General features: G+C 41.5%; 2 protein-coding genes across 2 annotated transcripts; one reads left to right on the forward strand and one right to left on the reverse strand.

The window, feature by feature from the left end:
* Positions 1–1,657: 1,657 nt before the first annotated feature.
* LOC137595623 (odorant receptor 131-2-like) lies at positions 1,658–2,960 on the forward strand. Its single transcript, XM_068315837.1, has 2 exons — positions 1,658–1,804; positions 2,169–2,960. Exons 1-2 carry the CDS (start codon positions 1,658–1,660, stop codon positions 2,958–2,960), a joined length of 939 nt encoding a protein of 312 aa, XP_068171938.1.
* Positions 2,961–13,376: 10,416 nt separating this feature from the next.
* On the reverse strand, positions 13,377–14,433 carry LOC137595624 (odorant receptor 131-2-like). The gene is made up of 2 exons (XM_068315838.1): positions 14,287–14,433; positions 13,377–14,156 (listed from the first exon to the last, which is right to left on the reverse strand). The coding sequence occupies exons 1-2, from the start codon at positions 14,431–14,433 to the stop codon at positions 13,377–13,379; spliced, it is 927 nt and encodes a 308-aa protein (XP_068171939.1).
* Positions 14,434–18,412: the final 3,979 nt, after the last annotated feature.

An 18,412-nucleotide genomic window follows, 5' to 3' on the forward strand; every position in this document is an offset into this window, starting at 1 on the left:
CCCCACTACGCTGCAGCTCAGGCTGACATCCCATCTCCTCCCCTCCATTCACCCGCATGCTTATAGTTATGTATACTATATGTTAATATGTATACTATATGTTAATATGTATATTATGTATATTCCACTTGTGAAATATGTTAATATGTACTGTATGTATTTATGAGTGTATGTATGACCCCCCCCCCCCCCCCCCGCTGCCACAGTCTTACAAATTTCCCCACTCTTGGGCTATTAATGGTTTATCTTAAGGTTTATCTCTTAAAAACGGATCAGAATTTTAGCTTGTTATTTTCGTAAATTATAAAATATGAGTAAAATGCGACCCACTGCGTGTTGGTACTGAGAAATCCAGCTCCCAGTATCAGCTGCCTCCTCTTGATGACATCACATGGGGTGATGTCACTGACTGACTGATGATGAACTCCTGAGGACACAGACTGTCCTCTGATTGGTCATGTGCTCAGCACAGGGGTATAAAGAGACGTCCCCTACCCTGATGTGGAACACTGTAGTCAGGTGAGTACCGCCTCCTGTCATACCTGCACAGACTTCACGCTACACGAGCTTCTCTACGTTGTTGGGGTTCAAATGACTTCAAGCTAATCTCCTGATTCATGTGTCTGTTTGCTGATAAAATATGTGCTTTACCTTTCAGACCTGTGCTCTGATCATTCGTCTGAGGTGAGTTCTTCTTTAATTGTGAGGAAATGTTTTCTTTATTTTAATAAATGTTATTTTTTACATATTATTTTGAATAATCATTGTATAACAAAAATCAGATGCCATTAGTATATATTCAGTCATATGAGCCTGTTTTTGTCCAGTTTGAGTATTTGGGACATTTTGAGATGAAACATGAATGCACTGTCGTCTCCTATTGTCCACTTGATATAATGTTTATTCTTTTTTATTCATTCACCTTTACAGCACTTGGTCGACTGCGGTTGTGGTAAAGTGCTCAACGAATAAAGTTTGGATTGGATTGGATCTGCTGTGTTTATCTGCTTTTATCATCACTAGGTCGTGTCTATATCGTGATTCTTCTGACTGAAACTCTTCTGGTTTAATCGGCCTATCAGCTGTTGGATGTTGTATGTAAGCAAACACTGATGTATTGAAGCCTAGATGGGAGCAGAGACGAGTGACGAGTCATGTGGTGTCTTTGATAGAACTCACCTGATACCTGAGAGCAGCTGTGGTTCAGATCCATTCTGAGGATCTTTAGTTTATTCTGTCAGTAGCAGAAGGAGAATCACTGACCCTTAACATGAATGATAGAAATACTATATACAATATATATATATATAATATATACATATATATATATATGTTTTAAACTACAAAATAAGCCTAAATATTCTAATTAACCTAATTAAATGACAGAATTTATTTAATAAAATTAAAAAGAATAATAACACATTCATGTCTGTATACATGATTGATCGATTTTTATTATTTTAACTGCTAAATTTTCTATCAAATCCTCAAGTAAACACAAACATGTAACGGACGTTGTTTCAATTCATTTTTTATTCAATCACATGTCGTTACTGTAATTATTTAAATGACTTTAACATACAATTTGTTTAATGATCACAGTGATACTAAGATCTATTATCAGTATCTGCATTTTCTTGTGCTGTATGCTGCAGACATGAACGCCACCGCCATTCCTAATTTTCCTGCTCGGTCTCCAGAACCTTTTTCCAAAGTTTTGACCAAGAGTCTTCTGGTTCTACTTCTTGGAGTCTCAATCACCTGCATCAATGCTAGCTTCATTCATGTCTTCAGCAAACACCAGGTCTGATTCTTCTCTAGTGTTGTGTTGCCACAAATAATGAACATCTGGATGACGAGCTAACATCAGCTCAGTATGTTGAAACAACATGGTGATAGATGATATCAGGTAATAACAGCTTAGAATGTTGAAACATGTAGGTGAATGTACGAGTTTATGGTGGATATTATTGGACATTAGCCTCATGTTTCCAAGCTGTTCCTACATGAGGCGGCCTCACTTGATATGATCAGTTAGCCAACTTTTTTTTTTCTGATTTAACCCAACATAATGCTACTAGGCAGCAAGCTGGGAAATGGAAATTGTTATTATTATACAGAATATATGGGAAATTATGGGTAAAAATAAAGACTCTTTGTATCCACAGATTTTGTACCTGAACCCACGATATATACTCTTCATCCACCTGGTTCTTAATGACATGATCCAAGTGATGCTGAGTGTCATCCTCTTCGTCATCAGATACACCATCTACAAAATCAAGTTCTCCATCTGCTGCATCATCATCCTGATCACTCTCTTTGCCACAGAGAACACTCCTCTGAATGTGGCGTGCATGGCGATAGAGTGCTACATCGCCGTCTGCTTACCTCTACGCCACAGCAGGATCTGCACCATCAAGAACACATTGATACTGATTGGTCTGATATGGGTGACGAGCATTTATGTGGTTCTTCCTGATCTGTTTGTCACCTTGGCAACGCAGCCTCTGGACTTCTTCCATTCCTCAATGGTTTGCCACAAAACAAATATCTTCCCAAACCCCATCCTTGTCAAGAAGAGTTCCATCATTCACTCTGTGTTTCTAGTCATTGTTTGGTTCACTATCTTCTACACGTACTTCAGAATTCTGTTCACTGCAAGAGCCGCTAGCAAAGACAGTAAGAAGGCCAGAAACACCATCATCCTCCATGGTTTCCAGGTGTTGTTGTATATGGCCAAATATGTCGGGCCACAATTACAGGATGTCATACAGCAACACTTCCTGGTCAATTACTTTGACTCCATGTTTGCTTTCTATATTATCGTGCACATTCTGCCGCGATCCATCAGTCCAATCATCTACGGCGTACGAGATGAGACGTTGAGGAAGTACTTGAAGAGGAACATGTTGTGTAAATGCAGTTTTACAAAGGACAGGAGACAGAGCTGGAGGTAGCAGAGATGAAGATGCTGAGGTTCTCTCTGGGAGTGACCAGGAAGGATAGGATCAGGAATGAGTACATCAGAGGGACAGCACATGTTAGAGGTTCTGGAGATAAAGTCAGAGAGGCCAGACTGAGATGGTTTGGACATGTCCAGAGGAGAGATAGTGAATATATTGGTAGAAGGATGCTGAGTTGTGAACTGCCAGGCAGGAGGCCTAGAGGAAGACCAAAGAGGAGGTTTATGGATGTAGTGAAAGAGGACATGAAGGTAGTTGGTGTGAGAGAAGAGGATGCAGAAGACAGGGTTAGATGGAGGACACTGATTGGCTGTGGAGACCCCTGAAGGGAAAAGCTGACCTTAACATCCTGTGCAGAACATTCTAATCGTTACAAATACTTTATCTCTGTATCATAGTTTACACAAACTTGTATCTCTCTTTGTGTTATGTAGAGTCCATGTAAAGTAGTCGTACTGTCACCATTAATGGTCCTGTTCTTAGTTGGACAGGGTTTATTTATAAAATGTGTTTAACAAGAATAAAACAAAACCATCAATATTGTAACACTCAAGTCTTTGACTTTTTGTTCCAACTTTCTCATCCGGGGTCTGACTCGTTGATCTGCCTCACAGTGTCCACATTCACCCTTGCACACAAACATTCAAACAATTGTGGTGAAATGCACCACCTCCTCTTTCGGAGGGTTATCCATTCATACCATCACTCACACACTAGTGAAACAGCCAGAGAGAGCAATTCAGTGATCTGCCTAAGAATTCTTCAACATGTAGACTACATGTGACTGGTGCCGAGATGGCTCCGTTAGTTGTTGGCCCCCAAATTCAGGCTAAACTAACAAGTTGTTGATCAGAACTGCTGAAGGCCTCCACCAAACATTCCTGGACTGCCAGACATGGGTCAACATTTTAGGGAAACTTGGCTCAGTTTTATCGTATGAACTGTTGAATTTTGGTCTATCAACAGTATTTCACATGTACTTGCTGCTGTTATTGCAATATTGGTTTCAATCACCCTAATTTCAAGACATGAATTTGAAACCAATCAATTGCCCAATTCAGTGCCCAATGATCTGATCTGTTTTCAATCAGGTCATATGAAAAGAATTAATTTTCCGGGAAGGAGTAGATTTGAAGTCTGAGCCACATTAAAGTAAAGCGAAAGCTTGGCATGACTCCTGTATATCTTAAATTTGATCCATTTTTGATGTCTTCCTGCCTTAACGTCTCATCATTTCAGAACCTCGTCCACCTCCCTGTAGTCAATCAGTTCATCTTCTTCACCTGTGTTTCTTCAGTCACCTGCAACCCATCGTGCAATCAATCTCCACCCTATAAATACGTACTTCACTTAGTCTTCATTTCCCTGCTGGATTGTAAGTGAAGTTCAGTCCAGTGTTTTCTTTCTAGAAATCGCAAGTAACCCTGCATTCCGGAACCATATTGTTCTGGTGGGATTGTAGAGTCTATTGAGTTCTTTACGATTTATTAGTGATGGGCAGCTGAAGCCCCATGAAGCATTGAAGCCTTTCAGCCCAATCGGTTCACGGTGGTTCAGTGCTCCATCAGGCTTCATTTGCTCTAGTACGACATCTACTGGATGGTAAAATATCAGGTGGCATGAGTTTGAAGTGTGCGGCATTTTGCAGAAAGCCTGTTAATAAAACTGTCAGCAAAATAAAGAAGTATGCAAAACATGTATAGTTTAGTGATTGTAATATATATACACGTATATATACAGTATATAAACACATATATACTGTATACACACACAGTATATAATATATACAGGCAAACCTCAGTTTCCAACCACAATTTGTTCCGGGGGGCTGTTCGAATGGCGATTTGTTCGAATTCCAAATATAATTTTCCCATTTCAAATAATGTAAACGGTCTTAATCTGTTCCAAAACGCTAGAAAATTACCTTTTTTCAACATGTTAAGTCATTTATATATCAAATTGTATAGTAATGAAACATCAAAGAAATGTAAAAGAAAGAAGCAAACATGAGAAAGAAATCTGGTTGGCCCAAGATGCAAGTTATCGTCGTCTTTGGTCAGAAGTTTACGGTACCGTAACTCGTATCATAGGTAATGGAACGCAAATTAAGTGAAAATTTATTGAAAATTATTGAATACAGTAAACTAGAAGAAACACCACATTACCGTCACGTTTTCTCTAGACTTTTCGCACGCTTGGCGGCGAGAAAAAGGCGTTTGTTTCGCGTTCAACTTCCAAATTTTGTTCGAACTTCCATTGTTCGACAATGCTTGTGTTTCTGTAACATTGAGGTATAGCCAGTGATCATACTTGGTGACATCATTGGTTTTCATTTAGAAACAACAATTTCTCCACTGGGGCAGGTTCCATTTCCTGAATCTCCTAAACTGACTCTCTCCACACTATCTATACCTCGCTCCAGAATATATATAACGCTATCTAAATTCCATACTGTCTCCACACTATCTAACCACAACTCTCCACCAAACAGCCACATTCTGAATGGAGTGTGATCGCTTTATATCAGTGTTGGAGCGCGTGTCGCGAGCCAAATTAGTCACGTGGTATCTGCCGCGTAGCGGGGCGTTCCCGTGATGGGAGCGTCGATACGGATCGACACGCCCGAAGCCTCGCTGTTGGCGTTGCTTCGGACGTCATCAATTACAGCTCCTCCCATCGATGTAGCAAGCCTCGATACACGCTTCGCGGGAACGCTCCTTTCCTGTTCGGCACACGCTTCGGAGCTTCGATCTCCAGCGTCACATCATTACGATTTATTGAAGCCTGACAATAAAATGCTAGGAGAAAACTTTTAAATACTGATCAAGATTTCACAGGGAGTCAGCAAAGTGGTTTGTTTTCATTACAAGTAAACCCATTTTAAATAAATCATATCCAGCCAAGTTTGTGTGTGTGTGTGTGTGTGTGTGTGTGTGTGTGTGTGTGTGTGTGTGTGTGTACTTGATGATGATAGAACATTTAGCAGTGACAATATGCATAAACGTATACAACAAAGTTGATAGTGTAGAATCTTCAAGTTAATTTGAGCTGTGTTTTTAAAAGATCGTAACAGATTGAAAAAGATACTCAGGATAAGAACTACCTCATATCCAGACACAATAAAAGACAGAAGATCAAAAAACTCTTGAAGGGACCAATGTTAGGCAGCCTAAATATTAAAGTACTCAGTTATTAAACTCAGGAAGAGTTTCAGTCAGAAGGACCAGGATGTAGCCATGACCCAGTGATGTCTGAAGGAGATAGACACAGCAGTTGGACAGTAGACAGTAAACTGGACAAAAATAGGATCACGTGGCTGAATATATCCTAATAACATTTCATTCATGCTCATGAGCAGTAATTATTTAACATAAAATATTAATGACATCAAATACATCAAATATGTCATCCATGACAGGCCCTCAACACCCAGAGCCTTCAGCATTTTCGGATGGAATGTCATCAACACCCGGGGCTTTGCCACCAGGAAGTTGTTAAAATACCTCGGTGACCTCCGTTTCAGAACCACCCTCAAATATCCAAATGAATAGTGTATTTTCAGTCAATAGTAAATAAACAGAAACATATCAACATCATTAGCTATTAACGAGAAAACTGTTAGACTAATTACTGGTGAATAGGCAAATTCTTCCAGAGTGGGTATTTATCAGTGTCTCCAAGCTCCTGCTCTTCTTCACAACACCAGCAGCTGGTCATCCCACTTGATGCATCGTCACATCTCCTTTACAGACTTGTTTACTTCCAGCTGTTCATCTTTGCTTAGTTTCTATCTTGTTAAGAAACAACAGAATGACCTTTTCAACCTGATGATGGAAAAATATCCGAGGGAGGAAAGTCAGCTTGAATAAAAGTCAAAGACTTGAGTGTTAAAATACAGATGGTTTTGTTTTTATTTCTGGTAAATACATTTTAACAAATACACCATGTCTAGCCAGGTACATCAGAATTAATGGTGATATAATAATTATTATGTTTTGATGGGCTCTATTTAACACAAAGATACTTGTGGATAAACTTGAAAATATTGCATGAAGAGTATTCAGGTCTGCGGAAACACGTAGCAGAGTTTAAACATAACCTTCTTCTATGGAAAATATTCAGCGCTTGTTTTTCGTAAAGCTGCATTTACACAACATGTACTTCTTCAAGTACTTCCTGAAGGTCTCATCTCGTACTCCATAGATGATTGGACTGAGGGATCGCGGCAGGATGTGCATGATGATATAGTAAACAAACAGGGAGTCAAAGTAACTGAGCAAGAACCATCGGTGACCAACATCTACTAACTGTGGCCTGACATATGTGGTCATACACAACAAGACCTGGAAACCATGGAGGATGATGGTGTTTCTGGCCTTCTTACTGTCTTTGCTAGCGGCTCTTGCAGTGAACAGAATTCTGAAGTACGTGTAAAAGATAGTGAACCAAACAATGACTAGAAACACAGAGTGAATTATGGTGCTCTTCTTGGTGAGGATGGGGCTTGGGAAGATATATGTTTTGTGGCAAACCCTGGAGTGATGAAAGAAGTCCAGAGGCTGCGTTGCCAAGGTGACAAACAGATCAGGAAGAACTGATGAGGTGCTCGTCACCCATATCAGACCAATGAGGATCAATGTTTTCTTGATGGTGCAGATCCTGCTGTGGCGTAGAGGTAAGCAGACGGCGACGTAGCACTCTATCGACATACACCCCACATTCAGAGGAGTGTTCTCTGAGGTGAAATGAGTGATCAGGATGATGATACAGCAGATGGAGAAACGGATTTTGTGGCGGTTGTAGCTCATGAGGAAGAGAATAATTGACAGCATCACTTGGATCATGTCATTAAGAATCAGGTGGATGAAGAGTATATATCGTGGATTTAGGTACAAGATCTATGAATCCAAAGGAGAGAAAAGAGTTTGTTTCCTTTTCGGAGATTTATTCTCTTTTTATTAACAATTTCCACTTTCTGGCTTGTTCCCTTCTAATATCATGTGGTGTATAATGAAGAAAAAAAATTGGAAACTGGCCATGTCAAATGAAGGCTGTGTAATGCTTGAACAGATTGAATAAAAAAGGTCCAAACCCTATCCAGGAGTTTGGATCCAGAACCGAGGCTATGCGTGGAGATAAGCCCCACCAGATCCATCTGGTAACGGTCCACCTCCAACACAAGCTCCTTCCCCGCCAGTGAGGTAACATTTCACATCCCCAAAGCCGGCTTCTGCCACCCACGTCTGGTCCGTCGTGACCCCCTGTTGTCATTGCCACCCGTACGGCAGCGCACCCCACCCCATCGATGAGGGACCCTGCGTCCAGGTCTGGCCCCAGACGGGGGCCCCGAGCTTACTCCAGGCAGGGTTACTTCTCTTCTTGGCTTTTCATGAGGTTTTCTGAACCATTCTCTGTCTGGCCCTTCATCTGACACCTGTTTATCTTGGGTGACCCTACCAGGAGTACAAGACTCCCGACAACATAGCTCCTGTCCACCATGATAAGGAGTTGGTTCCTTGGACAGGTTTATGTCAACCAAAAAGCCTCGTGTGTTTGCAATAGATACTTTCAGCTCTCACAAAAGTTGCTTCAGCAATCAAAGCCAATATAAACTAATGTTAGCTCCTTTTCCATTTACAGTATTTTACCCAACACAACATAAAAAAAGAGTCATACCTGCTCTTTGCTGAAGACGTGAATGAAGCTTGTATTCATGCAGATGATTGAGAATCCAAGAAAAAGAAGCAGGAGGTTCTTGGTCAAAGCTTTGGACAACATATCTGAAGGCTGAATAGGAAATTTGGGAATGGCAGTGGTGTTCATGTCTGGAGCCTAAAAGCACAAGAAAATATTGGTCATAATAGATCTGAATATCACTCTGAACATTAAACAAAACAGTCTATTAAAGTCATTGTTGACCCTGGGTTTGAGAGGACTGCAATGTCATCTGTGCTGTATGTCATGTATATACGGTACATTTAACAATAAAGCAGACTTTGACTTTTGAATTTGAATAGTTTTTAAATGATAAATGCTTGCAATAATAAATATTTATAATAATGAATATCGATCATACATAGAAGTAAAGATGTGTTAAGGACATTTAAATTCTCCTTTTTAAAATGTTTTTCAAATTTGATTGTGCCGAATCTCTTGGTTTATGTCAGCTGTGTTTTAAAGGACTGCAAGAGATTAAAATGATACCCAGGATAAGAACTCCCTCATATCCAAACACAATAAAAGTCAGAAGATCAGAAAAATCTTGAGGGAAACCAGCGTTGGGTCACCAAAATATTACATTTCTCAGTAGAGGACTTTGTTTAACGGAAACCCTTTAAAATAATGACCACCTCACCTTCACATCCAACAGCTGATAGGAGGATCAAACCAGGAAGAGTTTCACTCAGAAGGACCACAATGCAGACACGACCAACTGATGAGAAAATGAGAAAAACACAGTAGTGGGACAGTGACAATGGGACGATGAGTTCATGTGTCATCAGAAAATGTCACAACAACATAAACTGCATCAAAACACAAAAATATGACTGCATATGTACTAATGACACAATGACTATTGAGTCATTCTAAATAAACAATGATTATTTAAATAATACTTGGCAAAAATGAAGAAAAAACGTTTCCTCACTGGTAAAAAGAACTCACCTCAGACGGACGATCAGAGCACAGGTCTGAAAGGTAAACAACACATTTCATTTGCGAGCAGACATGTGAAACAGGAGAATAATGTGAAATAAGACACTAATGTCAATTCAACAAAGGAACAGAAAACATTCTCCAGCTTAGAGACGTCCAGCCATCGTTGGGACACAGGTGAGGAACACGTATGACAAACAGAAGCTCGTGTAGCGTGAAGTCTGTGCAGGTATGACAGGAGGCGGTACTCACCTGACTACAGTGTTCCACATCAGGGTAGGGGACGTCTCTTTATACCCCTGTGCTGAGCACATCACCAATCAGAGGACAGTTTGTGTCCCCAGAAGTCCATCATCAGTCATTCAGTGACATCACTCCATGTGATGTCATCGAGATGAGGCAGCTGATAGCGGGACCCTGATCTCTCAGTGCCAACACCCAGTGGATCACATTTCTCTGGGATTTTTAGATTCAATAAGGATACAAACTACCAACACTCAGTGGGTCATATTTTAGAGAGAAATGCTGCATTAGGAGTGAGCAGAATTCAGATTTTTTAAATACAACAAAACACACAATGAACAGATAAATGATGTAGGTAACGTATCTCTTTTCAATAATATTGGAGTTTAGAAAAAGCTGTTTCCAAGAGGCAGAACACTCCAGACCTGGAGAAGTCCAGGGGCTGCGTTGCCAAGGTGATGTACAGATTGGTCTGATATGGGTTCTTCTCAATCAGTATCAGCGGTCTCCAGGTACACCAAATTAGGAAGACTGTTTTTTGTGGCGAACAGAGTGATCAGGGCGAAGATGTAGCAGATGGAGACACTGATCTTGAACAGGATGTAGCTGATAAGGAACAGGATGGAGGTCAGGGAGACTTGGATTATGTTGGTGATGACCAGGTGGAAAAACATGAAGTAGCATTTAGTCAGATAGAAGATCTGGAGAAGAACAGGACACGGAAATCTTCAATATTATTCACATGAATTTGAAAATGAAAATGAGCACCACCTCCTAAAATCCATCACATGCAATCCAATCAACCCAATCCGATCTACCAGTTCGAAAGGCTCTCCATGGACTCCAGGATACTCTGTAGCTTCTACAGGTGGACCACAGAGAGTATCCTGATTGACTGGGTCATCATCAGTTACCAGCATCAGGCTCTACAGAGGGTGGGGAAGTCTGCTGAGCACATCACCAGGACGGTGCTGCCCTCTATGTAGGAAATCTACACCCATTAGTGTAGAAAGAAAGCATTTGCTTCATGATAAAATTTAAAATAAAATATCTCATGGAAATGTACCACCCTCCCAGGGCTCTTTGCTCTGAGAATGTAGAACTTTTGGTAATTCCATGAGGACTGTGAGTGGAACAGGAAGCAGCAGTTTCAACCATCTGGCAGGCAGTACAACAGGCAGTACAACACAGGCAGTACAACACAGGCAGTACAACACAGGCAGCACAGTACAGAACAAAGTATTGTACGAAACACAAGGGATAGTAAACATCTCTATACACTCTAATCTCATAGGGGAAGTGACGTGTACGTAGTCCCTGAGTTGATGGGGAGATAGGTAGTCAGGTGCTGGGGCGGGCAGGGCAGTGTGAGGGTAGAGTTCAAGGCTATGTCAGGGGGCAGAGCAGGGAGGGAGTTGAGCCTCCTGACCGCCTGGTGAAAGAAACTGTCCCTGAGCCCTGCTGGTTCTGGCCCAGACTCTGCAGTCTCCTACCTGATGTCAGCAGGCTGTGAGAGGGGGGGGTGGGATCACCTGCAATGCTGATGGCTTTGCCGGTGAGGCGGGTGTTATAAATGTCTGTGAGGGAAGGGAGAGAGACACCAGTGATCTTTTCAGCTGCTCTCACGATGCGCTGCAGGGTCTTACGGCAGGAAATGGTGCAGGCGCCGTACCACCCTGTGATGCAGCTGGTCAGGATGCTCTCCATGGTGCCTCTGTAGAAGGTCAGCATGATGGGGGGTGGGGCTCTTGCTCTCCTCAGTTTGCGGAGGAAGTAGAGGCGCTATTGGGCTTTTTTGTCCAGCGATGCGGTGTTGTGGTCCCAGGACAGGTCCTCGGAGATGTGCACACCCAGGAACTTGGTACTGCTGACCCTTTCCACTGCAGCCCCGTTGATGGTTAGTGGAGCATGCTGGGTGCATGTTCTCCTGAAGTCCACAACAATCTCCTTTGTCTTCTCCACATTCAGATGGAGATGGTTGTCCTTGCACCACATAGCCAGGAGGCCCACCTCATTCCTGTAGGCTGTCTCATCGTTGTTGTTGATGAGACCCACCACAGTCGTGTCATCTGCAAACTTTATGAAGAGGTTGGAGCTGGAAGTCGGTGTGCAGTCATGGGTCAGGAAGGGGCTCAGTACACATCCTTGGGGGGCTCCGGTGTTCAGCGTGATGGTGCTGGAGGTGTTGGTACCGACTCGATCTGCCTGTGGTCTCCCTGTCAGGAAGTCCAGCAGCCAGTTGCGAATGGAGGTGTTGAGTCCAAGATGGTCCAGTTTGTGGATGAGCTGCTGGGGGACGATTGTGTTGAACGCTGAGCTGAAGTCGATGAACAACATTCTGGCGCATGAGTCTTTGATCTCCAGGAGGGTGAGGGTTGAATATAGTGCAGTGGAGATGGTGTCATTGGTTGAGCGGTTGGACTGGTAAGCAAACTGAAAAGGGTCCAGGGTTGAAGGGAGGGCAGACTTGATGTGGTGCATGACTAGCTGCTCGAAAGACCTTCATGAGGATGGGAGTGAGTGCAACCGGGCAGTAGTCGCTGAAGACAGATGGGGGCGACTTCTTGAAACAAAACCACATTACTCGGGCAGCAAAGGGGATGAAAATGAGATGACCTTGAGAAAACTAGGTCAAGGGCAAATTTAAACTTTTGTACACTCAGGAACCAGAAAACATAGAAAGATGAGGGAGAAGGCAAGGGTAAGACAATAGATCAAAGCTACTGCTTTGATCTATGACAGTAGGTCAGAGCACTAGGTCTGGGTAAAATTTTGAATTCAGTGGTGTCACGGGATGTTGCAGTCGGTCACTGCATTGTTTTTATTAACTGTATGGAAATGAGTAGTTCACTCTGGACACACATGCTAGTAGTTGATTGCAAATATATAGTGTGTACAGGCCCGTAAGACACAAAGGTGCCTGTAGGCATGCAGGTAGAGCAGCAGGCAGCCTTACTCATGGGAGCCTTGGCAGTGCTCGGGAAGTGAACTGACACCTCTCATTCTTAGTTCACACTAAAGGTGAGAGGCCCACCCACCAGTCTCCTGCCCAAGAGTTAGTGGACTGAGCTACTGCTACAACCCAGGTACTGCAATAGACAGAAAGTGACTGATTATTGTCAAGTTATCTCGATGAAAACAAGTCATCTTTGAATCTAATGTAAAACTATTTGATGGAAAAATGCCAGAGGGAGAAAAGTCAGCTTGAACAAAAAGTCAAAGACTTGAGTGTTACAATACTGATGGTTTTGTTTTTATTTCCGGTAAAAAAAAATTAAATAAATAAACCATGTCCAGACAGGTTCATCAGCATTAGTGGTGATATTATAATTATTATTCCAATGGACTCTCCATAAAATAAAGGTACTTGTGGATAAAAACTAAATTGATAGACAAGTTGATTAAAATTGATCACATCATTAAAATACTTGGAAATGTCGTGTGAAGGGTATTCAGGTCTGTGGAAACATAGCAGAGAGTTTAAACATAACCCTTTTTGATGGAAAATAATCAGAGATTGTTTTTCGTAAAGCTGCATTTACACAACATGTACTTCTTCAAGTACTTCCTGAAGGTCTCATCTCGTACTCCATAGATGATTGGACTGAGGGATCGCGGCAAAATGTGCATTACAATATAGTATGCAAACAGGGAGTCATTCTGACTGAGCAAGAACAATCGTTGACCGACTTCTACTAACTGTGGAGCGACATATGTGGTCATACACAACAAGACCTGGAAACCATGGAGGATGATGGTGTTTCTGGCCTTCTTACTGTCTTTGCTAGCGGCTCTTGCAGTGAACATAATTCTGAAGTACGTGTAAAAAATAGTGAACCAAACAATGACTAGAAACACAGAGTGAATTATGGTGCTCTTCTTGGTGAGGATGGGGCTTGGGAAGATATTTTTTTTGCGGCAAACCCTGGCGTGATGGAAGAAGTCCAGAGGCTGCGTTGCCAAGGTGACAAACAAATCAGGAAGAACTGATGAGGTGCTCGTCATCCATATCAGACCAATGAGGATCAAAGTTTTCTTGGTGGTGCAGATCCAACTGTGGCGAAGAGGTAAGCAGACGGCGATGTAGCACTCTATCGCCATACACCCCACATTCAGAGGAGTGTTCTCTGTGGTGAAATGAGTGAACAGGACAATGATGGAGCAGATGGAGAAACTGGTTTTGTGGTAGTTGTAGGATGTGAGGAAAAGAATAATTGACAGCATCACTTGGATCATGTCATTAAGAATCAGGTGGATGAAGAGTATATATCGTGGATTTAGGTACAAGATCTGTGAATCCAAAGGACAGAAATGAGCTAATGTCGCTATCAGCATATTGTTTCCACATTCTCAGCTCATGTTAGCTCGTTTTCCAGTTATTGAGTATTTTAGCCAACACAACATTTAAAACAAATCATACCTGCTCTTTGCTGAAGACTTGAATGAAGCTTGCATTCATGCAAGTGACTGAGAATCCAAGAAGAAGAACCACAAGATTCTTGGTCAAAGCTTTGGACAAAGTGTCTGAAGACTGAACAGGAAATTTGGGAATGGCAGTGGTGTTCATGTCTGGAGCCTAAACCATAATAATAGATTTAATAATAGATCTGAATATCACTCTGAACATCAAACAAAACTGTGTATTAAAGTCATTTACAAATAGTAATTTTTAAATGATAAATGCTTACAATAATAAATGTTCTAATAACAAATATCTATCACTCATGCATAGAGATATAGATGTGTTTATGACCTTTAAATTCTCATTTTTTAATGTGTATAAAATTTGACTGTGTAGAATCTCTTGGTTTATTTCAGCTGTGTTTTAACGGACTGTAAGAGATTAAAAAGATGCCCAGGATAAGAACTCCCTCATATCCAAACACAATAAAAGTCAGAAGATCAGAGAACTCTTGAAGGAAACCAGCAATAGTTAGCCAAAATATTACATTTCTCAGTAGCGAAGAATCATGATGCAGCCCCAACACAGTGAGGATTAAAGCAGATAAACACAGCAGTGGGACAGTAGGGGACAACGATGCATTCATGTTTCATCAGAAAATGTCACAACAACTTAAACTTGGCAAAAACAGGATCATGTGATGGATTATGTAGTAATGACATTTGATTCATGTTAACCTTAACAATGATCATTTAAATAGCACATAAAAATAATTCTTATCAAAATAAAGACAAAAAATTTCCTCACAGGTAGAGAAGAACTCACCTCAGACGGACGATCAGAGCACAGGTCTGAAAGGTAAAGGACACATTTCATTGGTGAGCAGACACATGAAACTGAACAGGAGATTAATGTGAAATAAGAAACTAATCCACCTTTAGATTGAAGTAGTTTGAACTCCAACAATGTAGAGACAGAGAACTGCATTCCTAGATTTCAACAAAGGAACAGAAAACATTCTCCAGCTTAGAGATGTCCAGCCATCGTTGGGACACAGGTGAGGAACACGTATGACAAACAGAAGCTCGTGGCGGCACTCACCTGACTACAGTGTTCCACATCAGGGTGTGGGGACTCCCTTTATACCCCTGTGCTGAGCACATCACCAATCAGACGACAGTCTGTGTCCCCAGGAGTTCGTCACCAGTCATTCAGTGACATCACTCCATGTGATGTTGTCAGTATGAGGCAGCCGATACCGAAACCTGGATCTCTCAGTACCAACACTCACTTATGTTAATTCAGAAAAAAAAAATTCTGACCTTTTTTTACATTTCCAACATCAGTTATGATCAACGAAACAGACGACAAGCAAACGCATTCATGTGTCACGTATATATTGTACATTAGCATCAGAACTTGCTGGTGTTCATGATCAGAACCTATTAATGTTTAAATGGTGTCATCGAACAGTGATTTCTTTCGGGGAGGGTCAATGTTTGTGTGCAGGGTAGTGTCAACAGCTGCGAGTTTTCATGATGTCCCTCTCCAGGTTTGTTCATGCATCTTAAGTGTGAACGTTGTCAGTGCTGAAGGTCCATGGACCTGCTACAAGTCCTCCTACATGACCTCCTTGTCAAGTTCCAAAACAGTTACATGAGTATGTTTTGTGGTTTTTAATGCAATAAATGCAATTTTATTTCCAATTCGAATTTGTCAATTTTTCCACTGAAGTGCATTATAGTGGAATAATAACTATGTCTTCATATAGATGAGTTTGTGCTGAAGAAAAACATACCAAGCATGGATGTGTTTTTATGTGGTTTACAGAGACAAAAATCAAAAGTACCAAAAAAAAAAAAAATCGGCCGAAATAGACAAGGGGCCCAGAGAAAAGGTGCCTCCTGAAGGTCTTGTCTCGTACGCAGTAGATGATTTGACTCATGGACTGTGGGAAGACATGCATGATTATATAAGATAGATAGATAGATACTTTATTAATCCCGGAGGAAATTGCATGACGCAAACAGTAGGAACCATGGCTTTCCCAAAACACCTGAGATATACACTCACAGGCCACTTTATTAGGTACACCATGCTAGTAACGGGTTGGACCCCCTTTTGCCTTCAGAACTGCCTCAATTCTTCGTGGCATAGATTCAACAAGGTGCTGGAAGCATTAGTCAGAGAGTTTGGTCCATATGGACATGATGACATCACACAGTTGGCGCAGATTTCTCGGCTGCACATCCATGATGCGAATCTCCCGTTCCACCACATCCCAAAGATGCTCTATTGGATTGAGATCTGGTGACTGTGGAGGCCATTTGAGTACAGTGAACTCATTGTCATGTTCAAGAAACCAGTCTGAGATGATTCCAGCTTTATGACATGGCGCATTATCCAGCTGAAAGTAGCCATCAGAAGTTGGGTCCATTGTGGTCATAGAGGGATGGACATGGTCAGCAACAATACTCAGGTAGGCTGTGGCGTTACAACGATGCTCAATTGGTAACAAGGGGCCCAAAGAGTGCCAAGAAAATATTCCCCACACCATTACATCCCCACCACCAGCCTGAACCGTTGATACAAGGCAGGATGGATCCATGCTTTCATGTTGTTGACGCCAAATTCTGACCCTACCATCCGAATGTCGCAGCAGAAATCGAGACTCATCAGACCAGGCAACGTTTTTCCAGTCTTCTATTGTCCAATTTCGATGAGCTTGTACAAATTGTAGCCTCAGTTTCCTGTTCTTAGCTGAAAGGAGTGGCCCCCGGCGTGGTCTTCTGCTGCTGTAGCCCATCTGCCTCAAAGTTCGACGTACTGTGCGTTCAGAGATGCTCTTCTGCCTACCTTGGTTGTAACGGGTGGTTATTTGAGTCACTGTTGCCTTTCTATCAGCTCAAACCAGTCTGGCCATTCACCTCTGACCTCTGGCATCAACAAGTGAAGCGGGATTTTCTGCAGTGACCGTAAAGAAAACCAAACTGGAGTAGACCGGACGTCCAGAACACACTTCAGGTGTCATTGTCTCCATTACCCCTAGATCAGCGGTCCACAACCACTAATTCTCACTATTGTAATTATTATTAGTTGATTGACTTGTTCACCTTTCTATTGGAAATGATCAGTATTTCTCCTACGTTGAATCCAGTGATTGTAAGTCATTTATTTTAAAATAAACCTCATCAGTGCTGTCACTTCAATCGAGTTTTTAATATAGTTATTTCTTACAATTATTTCTTTTACAGAGATGTTGATTATCAATTTATGAAAAAAAGGTTGTTTATTGTCTGTTGATGTCTGCATTTTACATAAAACCACTCCAGATGATTTATTATTAGACTACAGCTGTCCTGGAATCATTAACTATTATCAAGCAAATGAAGACCGGTCCGTGAAAATATTGTCTTAGATGAAACCGATCTGTGGAGCTAAAAAGGTTTAGGACAACTGTTTTACAGGATGTAGTTGATAACGAACAGGATAGAGGTCAGGGCCACTTGGATTCCACTTGGACAGACAGGTGGAAAAACAATATACTATATAACATGATATAAAACACCTGGAAAAGAACAAGACAGGGCATTGATCAATATGGTTCTCAAAAATGTGAATAGAGAAACAAGTGGAGCAGAAATGTTCTCGCCAGCATTCTAACCTCGGCCCAACATCCCCTTTGAAGCAACCCAAACTAAAATCTATTATTTTAGGTCTGTGTCACAGGTAAGATGGTGAAAAACATTCATCCCAGATCCTTGTTGTCATGACGCCACCAGAACCACTTAACCTATGTTCTGCCACAATGCAATGTTAAAAAACTAAACCCACAGATTTTAACATTAAAGTTGAAATGTTAAGGATTTGGGTTTGACTTAGGGTCAGTGACCTCTGATCATTGGTTCCCAGATATAAATGAGTCTATGAAATCAGCCATCTTGAGGAACCTTCAGAAGAACCAGTGATGGTTCCATTAGTTGTTGGGCTCAAACCTAAATCAGGCCAACAAAGTGTACATCAGAACTGCTGCAGGCCTCCACCAGAGTTTCTTGGTTTTCATCTGTGATCCAAACTACCCAGACAGACATAGGTCTGAAGCTTGAAGCCCCTTGGCTCAATTTTTTTTTTAGGAATTTTTATA

Source organism: Antennarius striatus, chromosome 5 (assembly GCF_040054535.1).
Source record: "Antennarius striatus isolate MH-2024 chromosome 5, ASM4005453v1, whole genome shotgun sequence".
Lineage (NCBI taxonomy): Eukaryota > Metazoa > Chordata > Actinopteri > Lophiiformes > Antennariidae > Antennarius > Antennarius striatus.

Coding starts and splice junctions, on each gene's coding strand:
- LOC137595623 (XM_068315837.1), top strand. CDS start 1,658: ATGAACGCCACCGCCATTCCTAATTTTCCTGCTCGGTCTCCAGAACCT. Junction 1,805..2,168: donor ATGTCTTCAGCAAACACCAG/GTCTGATTCTTC, acceptor TTGTATCCACAG/ATTTTGTACCTGAACCCACG.
- LOC137595624 (XM_068315838.1), bottom strand. CDS start 14,433: ATGAACACCACTGCCATTCCCAAATTTCCTGTTCAGTCTTCAGACACT. Junction 14,157..14,286: donor AAGTCTTCAGCAAAGAGCAG/GTATGATTTGTT, acceptor TTGGATTCACAG/ATCTTGTACCTAAATCCACG.